Raw genomic sequence first — 22,995 nt, 5'->3', positions numbered from 1 at the left:
AACCTGCTGTACTTTTCTGTATCAATAATTGTTATGTTCAACACGGCATAAAGATAAAGTACACTCACACGTTAGTTGCCTGAATCACACCAGCCTTTATTTACCCAGCATTCCTAGCTCAAGGAACGTCCACTCATTAACATGGCACATGAATATGCATGAATACATTACACTGCTCTCCCTTTTTTTAAGTATTAAATCCAAGTACTCAGTTACAATTTTGGTATTGTGATACTTGATTTACATCAATACTTTTAACCATATTTACAAATTTAACCTAGTTACTGGTTTGCGGTTCCTGCCTGATCGTTTAACAGTAACAGGTGCAACAGGCATAACAGATGTACATGTAGACTCAACTGTTAGCTTGTTTGGCTCTATGTTAGTACGCTGACCTTGACTAGAGAAGTCTGTCTCTTTATCTGTACTCACTGAATTTTGTGTATCAACCACAATAGTCTTTTCTAACTCACTTTCAGATGAATACTCAGGGATTAGGAATTCATGCTCAGTTTTCGGTTCGTCTTTGGCTGGAATCATTTGATCCACGTGAACACTTTTGATCTTGTCTCCAACATCCACTAAGTATCTTTTTGTTCCACACACTTCCACTATTTTCCCAACATCCCATTTGTCTCGACTGGACTTGTTGGGAGGACTGAGCACACGAACTTGCTCATCTGGCTTGAAGTTCCTCTCCTTTTTGTGGAAGTCAAAGTGGTGTTTTTGACTTAACTGTTTTTGCTCAACTCTCGAGGCCAAATTGGGTTGAACTAGACTTAGGCGTATTCTTAGCCTTCTCTTCATCAACAGTTCTGCAGGTGAATAACCCGTAGTTGTGTGTGGTGAAGTTCTGTACTTCAGCAAGAAACTAGCCAAACGATGTTTCATGCTGAGCTTTGAACTACCCTGCAAAACCTGTTTCTTGAGAGCCTCTTTGACTACTCTAACAGACCTTTCCGCCGCCCCATTGGAGGAACAAGTGTGTGTTTTACCCCGTTACGCTGCATGAAATGTTTGAACTGTTCTGAACGAAACTGAGGTCCGTTATCAGAAACAAGTTCTTCTGGTAAACCATGACATGCAAAAATTGATCTCAACTCGTCTATGGTACGCTCAGCAGTAGTGCTTGACCCCATATGCTTAGCCTCAATCCATTTGGAATGACTATCTACTAGCACCAGAAAATTATCATTACCCTTTTCACAAAAGTCTACGTGAACTCTCTGAAACGGTCTACTTGGCCATGACCAGGGTTGCAGTGGTGTTTTTGGTGGTTTACTGCGGCAATCTTGACACACACTACATTTGCTCACCAGTGACTCAATGTCACTGTCTATACCAGGCCAATACACAAAACTTCTAGCAATTGACTTCATGCTAACTATGCCAGGATGTTCGGCATGAAGTTCGTACATAATCTTGTTTCTTAAAGACTCTGGTACAACCACTCTATAACCCCACTTTATGCATCCCTGCTCGCATGATAATTCGTGTCGTCGATTATAGAAAGGCTTCAGTTCCGAGTTTGATCCACTCTCGACTTCAGTCCAACCATTCAATGTCTGTTCATAAACACTCTTCAGCACAGTGTCCTTCACTGTTTCAGCTGCAATTTCTGTTGCAGTCACTGGAAAGTCTTCATCTACGACTTGCAGTGTGTAGATTGAGTTCTCGCTTCCCACATCAGAGTTCTCATGGGGCAATCGGGACAACGCATCTGCGACTGCGTTGCATTTGGAGCTTCTGTACTCCACTTTGTAGTCATACTGGGACAACAGAATTGCCCAGCGCTGTATCCTTTATGCCGCCATGGAAGGTATAGCTGACTTGGGACCCAGTATCGTGAGTAGTGGTTTGTGATCAGTCACAAGGGTGAATGGTCTGCCAAGAAGAAACTGGTGGAATTTCTTGATTCCGAACACAATGCTGAGTGCTTCCTTCTCTATCTGTGCATAGTTGCGCTCACTTGGTGATAGGGTGCGGGAGGCAAAAGCAATAGGCTTTTCCTGTCCGTCATCCATTACGTGGCAAATCACTGCACCTACACCATAACTTGAAGCATCACAAGCAAGTTTCATCTCGCGCGTCGTGTCGTAGTGAACAAGGAGTTTGTCACTTGTCAGGTTTTTCTTGCAGATGTCGTATGCATGTTGTTGTTCCTTTCCCCACATCCAATTCTCATCCTTTTGTAACAGATGATGTAGTGGCTTTAGCACGGTTGCTAAATCTGGAAGGAATTGTGCATAGAATTGCACCATCCCAAGGAATGATCGTAGCTCTGTCACATTGTTGGGCGTTGGAGCATTCACAATTGCTTCAATTTTTGCCTTCACTGGGCGCAGTCCGTTGGAATCTACTTTGAGTCCAAGGTAGACCACCTCTGATTGTGCAAATGCACATTTGCTCTTTCGTAATTTTACGTTGTGGCAGTTCAATCGTGTGAGAACTTGCTCGAGTATCTCCAGATGTTCTTCCATGCCCACTGTGAATATCAGTAGATCATCCTGGTTGCACACACAGTGCGGAATGCCTTGCAACATTTTGTCCATCACGGACTGAAAGATTTTCGGGGAAGATTTCACACCATAGGGCAGCTTTGTGTATGAATACAAGCCCTTATGTGTGTTGACGGTCAGGCACTGCTGACTTTCTTTGTCAACATTGAGTTGGGCATAAGCATGAGACAAATCCAGCTTAGTGAAGACTCTTGCTCCGCTAAGTTCTGCATACAGATCCTGCGAGGTTGGCAAAGGATACTGTTCGTCATCAACAACTTGGTTGATTGTGACTTTGTAGTCACCGCATAGTCGAACAGTTTTGTCAGCCTTAAGCACAGCCACAACTGGCGTTGCCCAGTTGCTCTGGTCTGTCTTCACGAGTACTCCATTCCGCTCCAACCTGTTGAGTTCTTCCTCCACTTGTTGCTTTAGCGCATATGGTACCGGTCTTGGTCGATAATATACAGGTGTCGCATCTTGCTGCAGTCGAATGTGTGCAGAGTATCCTGTTATTCCCGTGTAACTGTCAGCAAATATTTCAGCGTGTTTGCTAACGACATTTTCAAGACGTGATTTGGACACATCAATGCTGAAAATGTTCTTCCAGTCTAATTTTATTTTACGCAGCCAATCCTTTCCAAGGAGGGTCGGTTTATTTCTGTAGCTGGCCACTATGACGGGCAGTGTTACTGACTGTCCATTACACTGAACTTCGCAATCCATTTGTCCGCACGTCTCCAAGGAGTAGGTTCTCAACTTGACCTTACTCTCGGACAATGGTGTCTGTGAGAACTTTGTTTCGTACAAGTCTTTGCTCATGACCGAACAGTCAGCTGCCGTGTCAATGCACATATCAATTAACTGTTCATTAACCAATAGTTTAATTCGAAAGTCCTTGTCTTGGCTGGTTGTGGGCTTATTGACATCAGTTGCATGAATGATGTACAACCCAAGTTCATTGTCATCTGGGTTCATCTCTAAGTTGTGAACTCCTTTCTGGTGTTGACGTGTGTTTCCCACTGTAAGCTTGGCCCGACATGCTGAGGCGATATGACCTTTCTTCTGGCAGTTATAGCACTTAGCTGTTTTGAACTGACAGGATTGGGATGGGTGATTACCGTTGCAACGATAACAACTGGCTGCACTCGGCTCCCCGCCATATTTCGGTTTCAGTTTGGCCCTAGGCGCTGCTTTGTGAGTATACACGGCCACTGCAGTATGTGGTGAACGAAACTCGCGAGCATTCTTTGATGCCATCTCCATCGTAGTAGCAATCTTGCATGCTATCTCAAACGTAAGATCAGGAGTGCTCATGAGTCTGGACTGAATTCGTTCGTCCACTAGACCACAAACAAATCTGTCGCGTAGTGCGCGTTCAAGAAAGGCTCCAAAGTTACAGTGCAACGTTAACTTTTTCAAGGCAACAATGTACTCACTAATTGTCTCGTTTTGCTTCTGGTTTCTCGTGCCGAATTTGTAGCTTTCTGCAATTTCCAGAGGCTTTGGGTTGAAGTGCTCCTCCAACTTCTTTATAATGTCACTGAAAGGCACATCTTTTGCCTTTATGGGCGCAAGGATATTCACGAGTGTGCCGTACACTTCAGGTCCGATCTCTGTGAGCAGAATCGCTTTCATGCGTTCACGAACGGCCCTGTTTGTTTCAGCCACTACTTCTCCTTCACCACTGGTCTCCGTGATGTTGTTTGCCATGAAGAACATGTTTGCTCTCTCCATATAGGAGCTGAACGGCTCTCTACTTTTGTCAAAGATGCCCAGGCTTCCGATATAGCCCGTGGATGCCGCCATTTTGTCCCTCTCTTTTTTTTAAAACAAAGGAACGAGGAGAGTTTTTTTTCTTTGCACAAGCTCAGATTTCCTGCCTGTTCTGGTGTAGCAAAGCACCTAAAACTTAGCAGTACAAAAGCTATGCAAAACAAACTCAGTCTCCTCCACAATCCCGTCCTCGTCGCCAATTTTGTTATGTTCAACACGGCATAAAGATAAAGTACACTCACACGTTAGTTGCCTGAATCACACCAGCCTTTATTTACCCAGCATTCCTAGCTCAAGGAACGCCCACTCATTAACATGGCACATGAATATGCATGCCTGTTTCTACTCTATCTCTAAAGTCTAAATTCTACAGTTATGGTTTTTGTTAAATGTATTTTGTTTTCCGAAGACATTTTGTAAATCACTATTGGGAAATATTAATTGAACATTTAATTACTAAAGTATAACGGAACCTGCTGTACTTTTCTGTATCAATAATGAAGTAGGAATTTTGTGATAGCTGAGAAAACCTTGCATTGGAAATACAATTAATGGGACGGAAAGTTCAAGAAGGGATAAGAAAATAAGGTCAGGTGAAATAGGAACCAGTGTGAGGCGGGAATGAAAAGTGTTATTTATAAATGCGCAAAGTATAAGAAATAGAGTGGATGAGCTTGAGGCTTAGAAATTGGTAAGTATGATGTTGTGGGAATTACAGGTACATGGCTGCAAGAGGATCGGAGCTGGAAACTGAATATTCAGGGGTATATGTCCTATCGAAAAGACAGACAGGTGGGCAGAGGGGGTGGGGTGGGGTGGCTCTGTTGGTAAGGAATGAAATTCAGTCCTTTGTGAGGGGTGACATAGAATCAGAAGATGAAGAGTCATTGTAAGATAGAACTGAGAAATTGTAAGGGTAAAAAGACCCTAATAGGAGTTATCTACAGGCCTCCAAACAGTAGCCTGGTCATAGGATTCAAGCTGCATCAGGAGTTAAATGTAACAAAGGTAATGCTACGATGGTTATGGGAGATTTCAACATGCAGGTAGACTGGACCCCAAGAAAGGAAGTTTGTAGAGTGTCTCTGAGATGGATTCATAGAGCAGCTTGTACTGGAGCCTACCAGGGAGATGGCAATTCTGGATTTAATGTTGTTTAATGAACTGCATTTGATAAGGGAACTCAAGGTAAAGGAACCATTAGGAGGTAGTGACCATAATATGATAAGTTTTAATCTGCAATTTGAGAGGGAGAAGGTAAAATTAGAAGTGTCAGTATTGCAGTTAAACAAAGGGGGCTATGTTGGCATGAGGGAGGAGCTGGCCAAAGTTGACTGGAAAGGGACCCCAGCAGAGATGATTGGTGGAACAGCAATGGCAGGTGTTTCTGGGAATTATCCAGAGGATGCAGGATTATTTCATTCCAAAGAGGAAGAAAGATTCTAAGGGGAGTAAGAGACGACCGTGGCTGACAAGGGAAGTCAAGGACAGTATAAAAATAAAAGAGAAGGCATAGAAGGCATATAACATAGCAAAGATGAGCGGGCAGCCAGAGGATTTTAAAGATCAACAGAAGGTAACTAAAAAAGCAATACAGGGAGAAAAGATGAAGTATGAAGGTAAGCCAGCCAAGAATATAAAGGAGGATAGTAAAAGCCTCTTTAGGTATGTGAAGAGAAAAAAAATAGTTAAGACAAATGTGGGTCCCTTAAAGATAGGAACAGGTGAAACATCACTGAATATTTTCACGAGAGTTTGATTTAGCACTTGGAGCTAACGGAATCAAGGTATATGGGGGAAAAAGCGGGAACGGGGTATTGACTTTGGATGATCAGCCAGAATAATAATATATTCCTTTATTCGTCCCACACCGGGGAAATTTACATATAATCATATTGAATGGCGGCGTGGCTCGAAGGGCCGAATGGCCTACTCCTGCACCTATTTTCTATGTTTCTCTGTTCATTTTCTACTTTATTCCAGTCACCATATTTCAACCTTTTTCTCTTTCACGTTATTTTTTGAAGCAACCTTTGGATGCATACCCCTAACTAGCTGGGTCAGTTCCACTTAACAATTTAGAACAGCAACCCATAATGTCTTTCACTCCATTTTTCTGTTTGCAGAGTTTGCTCAACAGTAGCTGGTAATCTGACCTGCTTCATACTGCTTTTTAATTTTTTTTCCTTGGGCAACTGTACTTACCCATGTGTTAGGGTATCTATGAGATAAGTAACTGATTACAGTGATCTATTAAATATTAATCTGGCGCTAGATGTTTCATATGGGGTTGTATTTTGCCAATGCAGAATAATGATCTGCAGCGAAACTGTTTTTAAAAAAAATCAATTTCTCTGCAGCCATTTAAAATATTATTTAACATAAATTTAAAGGAAAAAAAACAATTAGATGCCAATTATGTAATTAATAGAATGTAACTGACTTTTTAAAATATAATTAAAGTTTGTATTTTGTTTTCTTACTCTAATTATTTTAATTTCAGATGGACATTGATACCACACTGAGTGATCTAGAATCAGCAGACTTTGGAGAATTGGTAAGAACACTACAAATTGTCCTGGATTGTATTTGAAGTAAAACTAATTGCTGATATTTACATTCATAATTTAGTAAAAAGTGGTCATGGGTTATTTGATGGAAGATTAGTGTGATGCGTTAGTGGTTAAAAAAAATCACCATTTATTTTACATTTATATTAATATCATTAAAAAATCATATATTTAGTGCAGGTAGGAAAGTGAATACCATATTTGCGTATCATTCAGAACTTTAGGACTCTGGTAAACAAAAGTAACTACAGTGAATGAAAATAAAACAAAAACTGAAGACGCTAGAAATCTAAAAGAAAACAGCAACTGCTGGAACTACTCAGCAGATGAAGCTCCATTAGTGGGAAGAGCAATGGAATTTAAATATTATCAGGGCGATGACCCTTTTGACAGAATTGTTCTGATGAAGGTCTTCAACCTGATTCTCTTCTCACAGATCTGACCTGACCTGAGTATTTCCAGCAATTTCTGTTTTTAATAAAGTTAAAAGCAGAAATGTATTTATTGCACCATCATACACCGATGACCCAAAACATTATGACCACTGACAGGTGAAGTGAATAACGTTGATTATATTGTTACAATGGCACCTGTCAAGGGGTGGGATATATTAGGCAGCAAGTGAACAGTCATTTCTTGAAGTGGATGTGGTGGATGCAGGAGAAATGGGCAGGAGTAGAGACCTGAGCGACTTTGAAAACGGCCAAATTGTTATGGCCAGACGACTGGGTCAGAGCATCTCTGAAACGGCAAGGTTTGTGGGGTGCTCCCAGTCAGCAGTGGTGAGTACCAACCGACAGTGGTCCGAGGAGGGACAAACCACAAACCGGCAACAGGGTGTTGGGCGCCCAAGGCTCATCGATACGCAAAGGCATCGAAGGCTATCGTGTGATCGGAACCAACAGAAGGTCTACTGTGGCACAAGTCACAGAAAATTTAAATGGCGGTCATGGGAGGAATGTGTCACAATACACAGTGCATCGCACCCTGCTGTGTATGGGGCTTCATGGTCGCAGACCAGTCAGAGTGCCCATGATGACCCCTGTCCACCGTCGAAAGCACCTACATTGGGCACGCGAGCATTGGAACTGGACCTGAGAACAGTGGACGAAGGATGCCTGGTCCGATGAGTCCCGTTTTCTTTTAGATCGTGTGGATGGCCATGTACGCATGTGCCGTTTACCTGGGGAAGTGATGGCATCAGGATGCACTGTGGGAAGATGACAAGCCGGTGGAGAGAGTGTGATGCTCTGGGCAATGTTTTGCTGGGAAACCCTGGGTCCGGCCATTCATGTGGACGTCAATTTGACACGTGTCACATACCTGAACATCGTTGCAGACCAGGTACACCCCTTCATGGCAATGGTATTCCCTGATGGCAGTGGCCTCTTTCAGCAGGATAATGCGCCCTGCCACACTGCACACATTGTTCGGGAATGGTTTGAGGAACATGATGAGGTGTTCACGGTGTTGCCCTGGCCTCCAAATTCTCCAGATCTCAATCCGATTGAGCATCTGTGAGATGCGCTGGATGGACAAGTCCGATCCACGGCGGCTCCACCTTGAAACTTACAGGACTTGAAGGATCTGCTGCTAATGTTTTGGTGCCAGATACCACAGGACACCCTCAGGGGTCTTGTAGAGTCCATGCCTCGGCGCGTCAGCGCTGTTTTGGCGGAACACTGAGGACCAACCGCATATTAGGCAGGTGGTCATAATGTTTTGGCTCATCAGTGTATATCCATTAAGTAGTAGCTCTGCCCTGTGGCTAGAAAAATGCTGCATGTATTGTGACTTATAAAGTTGATGTGAGATCACTGGACTAAATACCACCAGCTGCAAGAAATGGTAATAGCTCAGTAAATCCATTAATAAAGTAAGACTGCATTGAATTATGCAGGAAAACCTGATAGTGCTGTTTTATGAACATCAAAATGGAATATCTCAATCTTCGAAGGATTTTTTTCAAGTTTTGCAGTAATCATACTATCAAATGTAGTAGAGCATGTTCTCGGCAATGGTGTCCAATTACAAACTAGCATTAAAATAATCTTTCATGAGGATTATTGTCAAAATCTGTCTACATTTTTCCAGTTAGTGCAATATTTCACATGTTGTTCTTTCCACATCCCAAATTCCCAATAAAGCGTACAGATCTGTTTGTTACTAATGTATATGCATTTATAATGCAGAAACTGAACCAAATCAGTACCTGAAAGATTCAAAATTGGTGCAATGAAACCAAATTTCACAATCTACTTTTGCATCTCTGGAAGTGCTTTTTTGAATAATGGAGAAAATTTTCACAAACGTGTACTTTCTCAGTTTTTGTTTTTTTCTCCAAGTTTATGCACATTTGATGGATGAAAACCTGAGAAACATAATAGGAACACAGTGGACTCATAACTCAAATTCATAAAAGTAAATTGTCTCTTAGTGGGTCAACAGCTCTCAGATATTATGAAATGAGAAAATAAATACTGTAAATGCGATTGAGAATTATCAACAGGTAAATGAGAATATAAGTATAATTGCATTCAAGTATTTGTTAAGAGGTGAATCAAATTACATATAGTATTTTTATTGGAAGTTAAAATATTTATAACTGCAACTCGTGTTATACCATGATGACTGGAATAAATAAAATGTGATTGCTCTTTCCATCTCAACACTGCACACTTAGTTAGTAGAGCTGATGCCTCACATCTCTAGTAACCCAGATTCAATCCTGATCTCCTCTGCTGTTGACGTGGAGTTTGCAATTTCTCCCTGTGCCCAAAAAATAAAATGTTGGAGTAACTTAGAGAATCAGGCATCATTTATGGAGGGGAATGGTCAGAGGACATTTCGGGTCAGGACCACCTTCAGACATCAGTCTGAAAACATAGTGTATCTATTTCCCGTCACCAATACTGATTAACCCATTGAGTTCCTCCTGGACTTGTTTTTTGCTCAGGATTCCAGCATCTGCAGTCTTTTATTTACCTGTGACCATGTGGGTTTCATCCAGGTGATCCTTTTCCCCCACAGATCACTGACATGTAGATTAATCTGTTATTTGATTGCGTGAAATGTTCCTTTTTTGTATGCAGATGAGTGGTGGAACCTGGGGAGATAATATTTGGGAAGATCTGTTGGGCAAAGGACCCATTTCCATATTGCATATTCCTATGACTCTTTGAAATACATTGAAAGAGTAATTTTCTAAACCTTACCATTTATGTGCTGCTCAGAAATGAATTATTTACGATGCTAATCTTCAAAATAAAACTAAATCATGCGAATGTATTCTCCTATTTATTCTGTTGCCAACATGCTGTTTGTTATTGAACCAGTGGTAACCAAGAGCCTAATTAATCTTGTTCTAATTTCAGTCTGAAGATTATTATGACATGCAACGATTATATGTGATACTGGGCTCCTGTTTGTACTTCAAGGTGAGGCTAGTTATTGATCTTAGAAGACAAGACTTGAGGAAAAGTATCAAACTGTGTCTTGAAGCCTGCACAACAATATTAAGCTTAATTTAGTTTGAGATACAACATGGAAACAGGCCCTTTGGCCCACGGAGTCCATGCCGAGCATCGATCGCCCGTTCACGCTAGTTCTATGTCCTACACACTAGTGGAAATTAACAGAGCCCAATTAACCTTCAAACCCGCACATTTTTGGGATGTGGGGGGAAGCCTGAGCACCTGGGGGAAATCCACACGGTCACAGGGAGAACGTGCAAACTCTGCACAGACAGCACCCGATGTCAGGATCGAACCCATGTTTCTGGCACTGTGAGGTAACAACTCTGTCACTGCGCTGCTAATTCATGAACTTAGCAAATAGGAGAATTATGTGACATTAAATTGGTTGTCACAGACAATGGAAGGGAGGGAACAAGGAAGGACACTATCCCTGCCAAATAATCATCCTTTCAAATCAAAACGTTAAATTATGGATGCTTGTACATGTATTTCCCCCCCCCCCCTTAAATTTTGGATGTTCACAAATGTCACTTCCCATGCACATTCCTAGAAGGGAGAGATTGAGCGGAATGGAAAGTAAGGAGTGGAACAAAACTATTTTGAAAATATAAGTACAAAGCTAAACTGTTATTTTAAGCTCAAGTTAAAATATTGAAATCCTTGTTCTTTAAATATTTGTTATACAATGGAACAAAATTTACTGCATAATACAGTATTATGAATGGTATTTCAATATTGAAACCCCTGTTCATTAAGCATTTGGTATACAATGGAACACAATTTGCTGCATAATAATAGTGTTCTGAACAGTATTTGAATATTTCAATTCCTTTCCATCAAGGTGAGTGGATAAAGATAATATTTAATTTTCAACTTGCTGTAGGTGATGTTATACCCATCTTTTTCTGTGCATTTTAAAACCTTTTTTACTTCCGACCTTCTAGTTCTCATTGTGAGAATACTCTGCACATCAATACTGGCCTTTTGTCTACACTGCTGCAGAATATCGCTCTATCTTAAGGTCTTGTAGCACCACACATAAATATAGGTGTGGCGCCAAATGCTGTCACCTGGATTGTTAAACAGGACCCTTATGTTCAGTAGTATAAAAAATAACTGCAGATGCTGGTACAAATCGATTTATTCACAAAATGCTGGAGTAACTCAGCAGGTCAGGCAGCATCTCGGGAGAGAAGGAATGGGTGACGTTTCGGATCGAGACCCTTCTTCAGACTGAAGAATGGTCTCGACCCGAAACGTCACCCATTCCTTCTCTCCCGAGATGCTGCCTGACCTGCTGAGTTACTCCAGCATTTTGTGAATAAACCCTTATGTTCAGTCCAGCTGAGTGGAAGCTATTGCTGGCACAGAGAAAGATCATTTGGATGAAAGATCATTGACCTGAAACCTTCAGTCTATTTCTCTCCCCTGACCTGCTTTGTATATCCAACATTTTCTGGTTTTGTTTGAGATTTCCAACATCTGCAATCTTTTCTTTTCCAATCATTGTAATACAAAAGTCAGTATTGCAAATTATTAACTAGGTTCCAAAATAAATTATTGATATTTTTATGTAACGGCACTCCTGATTGCTGATCTAAAATCACTGAATACATCATGCTACTTTTTTTTGCATATTATTAAACTTCCCCTGCAAATTTCATCTATTTCTCTCACTATTTGGTTGCCTTTTGAAAAAACAGTAACATAATAATTTTTTGTTCCTCAAATGCTGAATGATTTAGCGGATTATATGTAAAACAAAGAATTTTGCTGTACCTAGGTCCATGTGACAATAAAGTGTTTTTGAATCATTGAACTCTAACCAAATGGATACCTGACTTCTGGCTGTCCTCTCCTGCTGGAAAGGCTCAGTGGGTTATGCAAATGCTGTCTGATCTGCTGAGTGTTTTCAACATTCCCAGTTCGGGAATGATGTTGAGGTGTCTGTTGAATGGTAGTTTGTGGGAGTCAGAATAGGTAAGATCAGAATGGATAGTGAAAACATTGTAAGGGATAAAGAGATGGAACAGAGGAACATGGAGGGCAACAAAGGATCCAGGCACGTGTTTAATTACAGCTTCTCAAAGATGAAGGTCCTGTTGAAAATGCTTCAATTAAGTTTAAAGTTAAATAGGTGTCTCACTTGTGATGTAAACCTTGCACTTTTACGATAATTATATTTAAGTTTTGACAGACGTCTAACTCCAGAATTGAGCCTGAGAAATGTTAGTTAGCTTCAGTTAAGAAGGTTTAAGATGGAAATGTTTGTACTTAAAGAAAAGATGCAACTTGTTTAGTGTACAATTAGTACAACTTGCAGGTGTCATTTACTGTGGTGCGGGAAAATAATTAAGTGCTTTTTAATAGTATTGTCAGATTTAAAACTAATGACCTTTGATTTTTATAGCAATTGTTTCCTATCTTTATTCTGATTATCTCCATTCTATTTTTAAGGGTTATTTGATTGGCAATCATTTGCCCAAAGATGACCTCCTTGACATTGCACTTTATTGCCAACATTACTGCTTACTACCCCTAGCAGCAGAGAAACGGATTGGTCAGCTGGTCATATGGCGTGAAGTGTTTCCATATAAATACCTTGTCTCAAGTAACGAACCAATCATTGTGGGTTACCAGGAACCAAAAGGAAGATACTTTTTGCTGATTGTTGGTTTGGTATGCAATAATTTATGTTTATGAATATTTGATGCAGTTCTGTTCCATACTAGTATACAAAAGTAAGTTAATGTTGATGTAGGTTGGGCCAAATAACTTTATGTGATGTTTCAAGTTCTTAAGTCGCATTTTAAGATGTATCGCTTCTAATCATAGTTGTTTAAAATAATAGTAATCATTCTGTATAGTAACTAATGAAACCCAACTCTATGAATCATTACCAGCTGCCAAACATAAACACAAGCTCTTCAAAAAAAAATAATTAAATACCGAGTTCAACTTGCATTTTATGTTATGGGATATTAAATAAAAGGCACATGAATTTTTTTTTCGCGTGTAATCATGAAATCTAAAATTTCAATCTAGTCTACCACCGTCAATAACATTGATAGGATCTTAAATTCTCTTGAGACAACCTTAAACTGAAGTCATCTCCATAATAATAATAATAATAATGCATTTTATTTATATAGCGCTTTTCATATACTCAAAGACGCTTTACAGAGATTTTGAGAACATAAGTGTAAAGCTCCTCAGCATTATGCAGTCTGCATAGATATTGTGATATCATCTCTGAAATTGGGCATTAACCCAGAACCCTGTAATGCAAAAACAAGAAAAGAACAGAACACAGGTCCAAAACATTGTCCTATGTGGGAGGATTTTACAATGAACATATTATCCACATAGCCCCAAGTGCACTACGCTTTTCCAAAAAGTCTTGAATTTACTTGTGTTGATATTTTTATGTTTTAATATTTTTTCAGCAGAAAAGTCTGTAAATGTTTGAAATGTTAAGGTTAATTGAGGCTTCTATTTCTTCAGAGGCACTTTATGTTGTGTGTGGTGCTGGAAGCGGGAGGATGTGCATCCAAAGCAATTGGAAATCCAGGCCCGGACAGTATTTATGTTGACCAAGTTAAAGCAACCTTATTTCAACTTGAGGGACTGGAAGCAAGTATACAAGATAGGCTGGCCAGTCCTTCCACCCCACACCTATCATGTGCTGATTGGTTCCTTCTTCCACGTGACAAGTTTGAAAGTATCAGCAGTTCACCTATCATTAGCAAGTTGCAAGGTACATCTAAATCCACACAATCTCCAACAAGCCGAAGGACATTATTTCGAGACTCAAACCTCAGGATGCAGAAATCTAGTCCTCCAAGGACCAATAGTACGTCTGATAATGCTGGTGAAAGACTTGCAGATGCTGGTATGGACTTCAATTCATATTTTACATCAAATAAGATCAGGAAGCATCTGCGTAGAGAAACTCTTGGTTCTGATGGATCTGAGGTCAGTGTATATTTAAATGTAGGCAAAGGTTTGAAGAGATTAAATAATCATGACATTTATGGATGGAATGTACATTTCAAATCTTGTAATGGTTTGTGTAATATTGTCTAAAAAATTATAGCATCTGCTAATCTAGACTGGATGAGTAGAGAGGTATTCTGGGTGGAACCTGCTCCTTTAATTTACTGGAGAAACAAAAAGTTGAAGAAGGGTCCCGGCCTGAATGACACCTAACCATATTCTCCAAAGATGTTGCCTAACCCGCTGAGTTACTCCAGCAATTTATTTTGCTGCCTGTGAAATCCCAGCAGAATGCCCCAATGAGGAAGTGAGATTTCTCCATTTCCACCTTATTTCAAGGTCAGTTTGTTGTCACATGTACCAATTAAGGTACCGTGAAATTCGATTTACCATACAGCCATACAAAAAAAATCATCAGATCTTCAGCAGGCTGAAAATGCAAACTAATGCACCAATCAGGAATAGACTAATCTCCAATAGATTCAGACAAGCTGAGATACAGGAACTGCAATAAATTAACAGCACTCTGAACTTCCCTTTGATCGACCATGAGGCGCATATCTCTCAACGCTAACTTTCCCAATTCTCCAGTGAATAACATTGGCACACAGAGATCGTGAATGCCAACTATTTCTTCTGGCTGACCAAGGGATTAGGTCCTAATAGATATAGACAATAGGTGCAGGAGTAGGCCATTCAGCCCTTCGAGCCAGCACCGCTATTCAATGTGATCATGGCTGATCATTCACAAACAGTACCCCGTCCCTGCCCTCTCCCCAAACACCCTGACTCCTCTATCACTAATATTCCCACTGCCAAGCTGAAAAGATCTTTGTGACTTAATATTGTTCGGTACAAAATAGTGAGGCATTCTATCATGTCTAGTGATAGCAAGTCAGAAGCTAACTTTGCAGGGGCTGCCTGGCATTATGGTTGATGGTGTCAGACCTCCCACTGTCAAGAGTTGCCTTTAGTGACCAATTAAGTAAAGCTTATAAATCGTAACTGTCCACAATATATTCAAAAAGACTACAAATGCGAAGTATTCTTTACATGTGACACGTGATTCCATTCAGTACCCCGGCAGTTAAAAAAGACACATATATATCTATGTATCAGTTTCCCCCACTTAGTTCATTTGTTTTTCCAAAGATGAGGCAAAAAATAATAATTTAGATTTAGATTTAGTTATAAGTAAATTTCTATTTGGAACTAGCTACTGTACAGATCTCTTGAAGATCTTTTCCCTGCCCATCTTTTAAGGTTCCACTCCTACTGACTGTTGCTGTCGATAGCTAAAATACCTGAAAATTTTACAAGCTATTTACAATATACATGAATGACTTAGATGAAGGGATTAAAAGTAACATTAGCAAATTTGCAGATGACACAAAGCTGGGTGGCAGTGTGAACTGTGAGGAGGATGCTATGAGGATGCAGGGTGACTTGGACAGGTTGTGTGAGTGGGCAGATGCATGGCAGATGCAGTTTAATGTGGATAAATGTGAGGTTATCCACTTTGGTGGTAAGAACAGGAAGGCAGATTATTATCTGAATGGTGTCAAGTTAGGAAAAGGGCAAGTACAAAGAGATCTGGGTGTCCTTGTTCATCAGTCACTGAAAGTCAGCATGCAGCTACAGCAGTCAGTGAAGAAAGCCAATGGCATGTTGGCCTTCATGACAAAAGGAGTTGAGTATAGAAGCAAAGAGGTCCTTCTGCAATTGTACAGGACCTTAGTGAGACCACTCCTGGAGTACTGTGTGCAGTTTTGGTCTCCAAATTTGAGGAAGGACATTCTTGCTATTGAGGGAGTGCAGCATAGGTTCACGAGGTTAATTCCCGGAATGGCGGGACTGTCATATGTTGAAAGACTGGAGCAACTGGGCTTGTATACATTGGAATTTAGAAGGATGAGAGGGGATCTTATTGAACCATATAAGATTATTAAGGGATTGGACACGCTAGAGGCAGGAAACATGTTCCCAATGTTGGGGGAGTCCAGAACCAGGGGCCACAGTTTAAGACTAAGGGGTAGGCCATTTAGAACAGAGATTAGGAAAAACTTTTTCACTCAGAGTTGTAAATCCGTGGAATTCTATGCCTCAGAAGGCAGTGGAGGCCAATTCTCTGGATGCTTTCAAGAGAGAGTTAGATAGAGCTCTTAATGATAGTGGAGTCAGGTGGTATGGGGAGAGGGCAGGAACGGGGTACTGATTGTGGATGATCAGCCATGATCACATTGAATGGCAGTGCTTGCTCGAAAGCTGAATGGCCTACTCCTGCATCTATTGTCTATTAAAATCTGCTGCTGCAATGACAAGCTGCAGAACATCAAGCGCACAAGTCACTGAGAGCTGTAGAGTCTTTAATCCTCTGCATTCCATCTTTTGCTTTATCACAGTGGTAACGTTATTTCTCTTACAACTAAATGGTGACAAGGAAATGAAGTGTAATTATTAACAGTACATTATTTTCCATTCAATTAACCCGTGCTCTTATTGAGCAACAAATTACTTAACTTAAAACATAATTTTGCCTCAAGATTTAAACATTAAAAATGACATTAACTCTTAAGAAGGTAAATCCATCGTACTGTTTCTAAAGGCAATTGCTCTATTGTGCTGGATGGTAATTTTGACTCCCATAATGTAAAAAAATAGTGATAATTGAAAAATAAGTGAGGAACATTGCAAAGCAATGCTAATGAAATGACTTTTTACACTGTGGATATGGAATTTGCTACTAAATTAAAACTAAATGTTTATTTCTCAAATTAATTTTAACAATTTAGTTAAAAATCTAATATAATTCCAGCACAAGAAGAAACAAAGTTTTCTAAATCCGTTTTATCTGGGAAGCATGAAGAAAAGCCTTCTTGAGACGGAGACTGAAGAAATGTACAATATAAAAAAGTAAGATTCAAAATCATTTACTAGATTTTTATGCTATTATAACATAAAAATTGAGTTGGGTTTCCCTTTGATTCCAGATTTGGTTATTTCTTCTCTTTTCCAAAGTTGTTTTGATTACCTGATTACATTCTGGAAAAAATAACAAATAAAATTCTAAGTTTTGATAATTAAAAATGATTTATTTTTTATTTTTTAAATGCCCTTGACAAATTTCGTAACTGCTTTAGCCAATTATAATTTATCTAATTTTTTCATGAACTAGCCATTATCTAATTTTTTCATGGACTAGCCTTGTTCAACTGCCCCTATATCTGCATTAATCCCCCATCCCTGGTCAAAAGCAATGCCATTACATCATAGATAAGCAATGCACAGATTAACAACGTATACATTTAGTGTAGTAAAAATAAAGAAACAAGAAGCTGTGGAGTGTGGAATTTAAAATGTTAATAGTACCAGATGTGGAGTTTTTGGATTATTTTCTTTAAGACTAAAGAGGAATATGCTTCCTTTTGGAGTTAACAGGGATAATTTTACAAGTGACAGTTACAATTGAAGTCATGCAGTTTTGAAGTCAGGAGAACCTATTATCAAATCATTTGGTGGGACATCTGTAGCAGCATATGCCCAAATTTCAGGCCAGTAGTGCCCGTAGTCAAAGACCCCACCCAAGACTGAACTTGTAAAGTTGCCCAGGTATCTGTTTCAATTATACAAGGTATGCTGAAAAACTTGGGGAAATTATAAATGTTTGGACTCAAAGCCATATAAATTATATTTATTTATAAATTAAGTATTTTTCCAAATGATAATATATTACTGTTCATTTGGTAAGTGAGTACTTTAAGAAAATTGGTATCAATAATTGTTGATAGCCTGTTCCCTCATGTTTTTCAGATTGACATCAGGTTCAGAAAATACTCTTTTTCACTATATTTCTTTAGAAACAGTGCAGGGAATATTCATTATGCCAACACATACAGAAGTTGAACATCTCAATGGTTCTCTTCACTCACAACTAATCAAAAACTTCCATCGTTGTTGCTTATCAATACGATCAGTTTTTCAACAGACTTGGGAAAAGCGGGTAAGGTTATTTAAAACTATATGATTGTCATTTTAAGATGCAGTATTTGTTGCATTTCTACTGAATAGACCTGGGTAAAGTAATTTAAAGGTTTAACAACTGAGTAATACAGTGAAAGATGTTACCACATAGTTATTTCATCTATTTTAGTTTGAGTACAAATGAACATATGATTACTTTCTTATTTACATTGGCTCCATACAAAATAAATCCGCTTAGCTTGTGTTGGATGTTGGTCTGTGACACAGCACCATCATGAGAAAACAACTGGCAGACTTATTCAATGAGACCACTAATTCCATCAATTGAATTATCACATTTGATTATATTACTTCCAGTTTCAATAGATTTTATTCGGTTTACATTCCTGTTAAAGAATAAAGAATTATCTATCAAATGGCCTGTCAAAAAGTTCAGTAAGCTTGCCTTATAGTGAGTCTGGAGTTTGAATCATAGCCAGCACTAATGTTTTAATCAGGTGTGTTTGCATTAAGCAGCTTGCATCATCTTGGCAGATCTATTTTATTACTGAGTTTATTTTTATGAATCTGCCCAGAAGACATCAGTATGAATGCTAACCTAAAGCATTGGTAAATCCTTTGAGTCATAGAGTCATACAGCATGGTAACGGGCCCTTTAGCCCAATTTGCCCAAGCCGCCCAACATTCCCCATCTCCACTAGTCCCACTTGCCTGCATTTGGCCCATCTCTATATATATAGAGAGAGATGGGCCAAATGCAGGCAAGTGGGACTAGTGGAGATGGGGAATGTTCAGTCTGAAGAAGGGTCTCGACCCGAAACGTCATCCATTCCTTCTCTCCCGAGATGCTGCCTGACCTGCTGAGTTACTCCAGCATTTTGTGAATAAATCGATTTGTACCAGCATCTGCAGTTATTTTCTTATACTCTATATATATATATATATATATATATTATATATATATATATATATATGTATATGTATATGTATATGTATATGTGTATATATATATATATATATATATATATGTATATGTATATGTATATATATATATATATATGTGTATGTGTTTGTGTACATGTGTCTGTGTGTAACTAAAATTCTCATCTTGTATGTTTGTGGATAGATTTGTTCCCGAAATACAGCCAAAACGGTACACAATAGCGCAACAATTTTAGGCCCACCTTACTCACCGTTGGCCTTCGGTTCAAATGGTTGTTATATTTTGAAAGTTATTCACTTTTTAAACTTTAAAAATCAATTTTTAAACTTTAATGAATCGCATTTTCCACTTGCCCTGCCCGTCAGCAGTGTACGACGTCATAATGGGAACCCAACAGGTCCGCACCTGCGCAGTTGGGGCCCGTTGATCTAATACTTACGTAAGAAGGCTGCCAGTTTCGTGCGTGCGCAGAACAAACGGTCCGCGCCTGCGCAGTTGGGGCCCGTTGATCTAATACGTAAGATGGCTGCCGGATCCACGTGTGCACAATTTAGGGAGGTTTGCCGCTCGGAGGGGGGGACGGGACCCGCGCAAGTTACGGGAGTTGTGGCCAATGAGGGGGGGGGTGAGGAGAGCTCTCCTGCTGCTGGCCGCCACGATGGACGCCTGGGGCCGGGGTGAGTGGCTCCTTCTCCCCTTTCCTCTCCCCCCTCGCCCGCCCCCTGCCCTGGGGAGACTCCCCGTCCGGCAACGGGTTGTCAGTTCGGGGAGGGTTGCTGGGCCCGCAGGAGAGGTTTGGGCCCAACGGGCCCACGCCCGTCTAGTATATCCCTCTAAACCTATCCTATCCATGCACCTGTCCAAATGATTTTTGTTAAATGTTGTGATAGTACCTGCCTCAACTATCTCCTCTGGCATCTCATTCCATATACCTACCACCCTTTGTTTAAAGAAAAGTTGTCCCTCAGATTCCTATTTTCCCCCTCACCTTAAACTTATGCCCTCTGGTTCTTGATTCCCCTACTCTGGCTAAAAGACTCTGCATTTCCCCATCTATTTCTCTCATGATCTTGCGTACCTCCATAAGATCACCCTTCTCCTGCGCACCAAGAAATAAAGTCCTAGCCTGCTCAACCTCTCCCTTTAGCTCAGGCCCTCGAGTCCTGGCAATATCCTTGTGAATCTCTGCACCCTTTCCAGTTTGACAACATCTTTCCTATAACATGGTGACCAAAACTGAACATAATACTCTAAATGTGGCCTCACCAAAGTCTTGTATAACTGCAACATGACCTCTGAATTTCTATACTCAATACTCTGACTGTTGAAGGCCAATGTGTCGAAAGCCTTCTTGACTACCCTATCTACCTGGGACGCCATTGTCAAGGAACTATGTAACTGCACTTCGAGATCCCTCTGCTCTACAATGCTCGCTAGAGCCTTGGCATTCCCTGTGTAGGTCCTGCGTGGTTAGACTTCTCAAAATGTAACACCTCGTACTTCCCTGTATTAAACTCCATTAACCATTCCTCAGCTCACCTGCCCAGCTGATCAAGATGCTACTGCAAGTTTTGACAGCCATTGTCAAAATCTACAATACCACCCACTTTAGTGTCGTCTGCAAAAATACTAATCATGCCTTGTACATTTTCATCCAAGTAATTGATATAGATGACAAATAGCAATGGGCCCAGAACCAAACCCTGAGGCACACCACTAATCAGAGGCCTGCAGTCTGAAAAACAACCTTCCACCATCACCCACTGCTTCCTTCCATGAAACCATTTTTCTATCTAGCTCTCCTTGGATCCCTTGCGATCTAACCTCAGAATCACCTTGTCATTCTTAGAATTGGGCCCTAACAATGTATTAATTATAATTCTGGTATCTGAAGATGTGAATAGTAGTTTGATATATTTATAATCTGTAGTATAGATGGTAGATTTTTATTTCAACGTGTTTCAATAGGAAAGGAGGTGTCCAGATGTCATACACAATTCAACTCGAGTAAATCTCAGGAAAAATAGCTCAGGACTTGGTCCAGTGAAGGAACATGGCATCTTATTCCAATGTAGTCCTGAAAACTGGCCTGACCAGAAGAAGCCGCCACCCAAAATGTCCTACTGGGTTATTGGGTAAGTCCATATGATTAAAAGCTGGGATGTTTGAAGCTCCAATTTCTAAGTTCATTATTTTTCTATATCTCTAATTGAATTATATCATTGCTTCCCAAATAATCTTCTATTGCCATTGTTGGCATCCATAATAACTAACCAAACTTTAGTGTCCTGAACACTCTTTCTATGTTACTTACCATATTCTATGTTGGATATATCTGGAAAGTGTTTTCATCAGAATAAATGTGATGGAGTTGGAGGAACTGGAATAATGAAGTCTTTACATGAGGCAGGATGGAGGAAAGTAAAGTGAAGTTAGCTGTGGAAGTTTGTGGGCTTATAATGATTGTTTATGGCTACCTTTCCCTTGAGATGGAGAGACCCGGATGGGTGAAGGAAGTATCAGAGATGGACCATGTGAAAGTGAGAGCAGGGTGATAATTGGTAGCAAAAATAATGAACATTTTTGGTTATGTCTGAATCAAATGTTTTGGTTCTGCAGGAAACTGCGCCAGTGTAGTTGTCGATGCACCTGAAAAAATAGCTAAATGGGTGAGAACACTGCTTGTACCACTCCTGCTCCTGGCAGGACAAAAACAGAATTATTTTGGTCCTCACCAGCCTCTGCATTCAACAGGTCATCCTTCATAATTTTCACCAGCACCAACAAGATTCTACCACTGGACACAATTCCCCTCCCCTCCTTTTCAACAATTGAAGAGATTACTCTGGTTCACTTTTCTATCTTCTATCCCCACCAACCACTCCATGTCTTATGACTTTAGCAAATGCAACTAGGGGGACAACACTGTTCTTTCACCTCTTTCCTTCCCACCAATGAGGGACTTAAACAGCCTTTCTTTCCAAGTGCGACAGCAATTCCAGTCTTACTGAGGGCTTGTAAAAATACATAAATGTTAATGCACAGGACCAAAACTTTGATTTTCCATGATATTGATCACAGTCATAATAATCTGTTTCTTTTTACCATTGCAGAAGACTTTTTGCAGATCTTCATCCTCAAGAGTTTTACGTTTGTTTCCATGATTCTGTGACAGAGGTTGCTGTAGAGCTCGCTTTCAAACTCTCTTTTGGATTGATTACATAATGTGAATATGAATTTACAAGAACCTTTTCTGAGTGCAATTCATTCCCATGTTCAGGACGTTCCATTAACTTGATTCTGCATTCAAAATACGTAACTATTGAGAACACAAGATAGACACAAAATGCTGGAGTAACTCAGAGGGGCAGGCAGCATCCCTGGAGAGAAGGAATGGGTGACGTTTCAGGCCGAGACACTTATTCAGACAGAACACTTGGTTGCCCTTGCCTCAGTAATAACAAACACACAATACTCTTATTTTTATTAAAGGCAATAATGGAAATGTTGTGATCCATCCAAATCTTTGGCTGGACATAATTTAAATGTAATTACAATCTAAATGGAAGAATATAAATTTGTAATGTTTACATTTCTTACTGGTGTTTGTTTGAACTGACCATAGGTAAATGTAGAATTGACCTATTACGAAATGTGCCTTTGAAGATAATTACATATATTTCCCATTTGCATAAGTAACATTCCTTAAATTAGTGTAATATACCTTAATGCTTTGGGATCGGTAATAAATGTAG

General features: G+C 39.9%; 1 protein-coding gene across 4 annotated transcripts in view; it reads left to right on the top strand.

Annotated features, from left to right (window-relative positions):
- intu (inturned planar cell polarity protein) overlaps window positions 1–22,995 on the top strand; it is a 62,558-nt gene extending 39,563 nt beyond the window's left edge. For 2 of the 4 annotated variants that reach the window (XM_078405352.1, XM_078405342.1), the window contains exons 9-16: window positions 6,778–6,831; window positions 10,219–10,281; window positions 12,778–12,999; window positions 13,825–14,295; window positions 17,132–17,229; window positions 18,127–18,316; window positions 21,209–21,375; window positions 22,354–22,995. In XM_078405352.1, the coding sequence (XP_078261478.1) occupies window positions 6,778–6,831; window positions 10,219–10,281; window positions 12,778–12,999; window positions 13,825–14,295; window positions 17,132–17,229; window positions 18,127–18,316; window positions 21,209–21,375; window positions 22,354–22,465 (1,377 nt within the window). In that variant the 3' untranslated portion in view covers window positions 22,466–22,995. The remainder of the gene's footprint in view (window positions 1–6,777; window positions 6,832–10,218; window positions 10,282–12,777; window positions 13,000–13,824; window positions 14,296–17,131; window positions 17,230–18,126; window positions 18,317–21,208; window positions 21,376–22,353) is intronic. The other 2 variants (XM_078405362.1, XM_078405371.1) reach the window with 2 other exon arrangements.

This window comes from Rhinoraja longicauda, chromosome 1, assembly GCF_053455715.1.
Source record: "Rhinoraja longicauda isolate Sanriku21f chromosome 1, sRhiLon1.1, whole genome shotgun sequence".
In the NCBI taxonomy this organism is placed as follows: Eukaryota; Metazoa; Chordata; class Chondrichthyes; order Rajiformes; family Arhynchobatidae; genus Rhinoraja; species Rhinoraja longicauda.
This window is presented reverse-complemented; position numbering and strand designations above follow the sequence as displayed.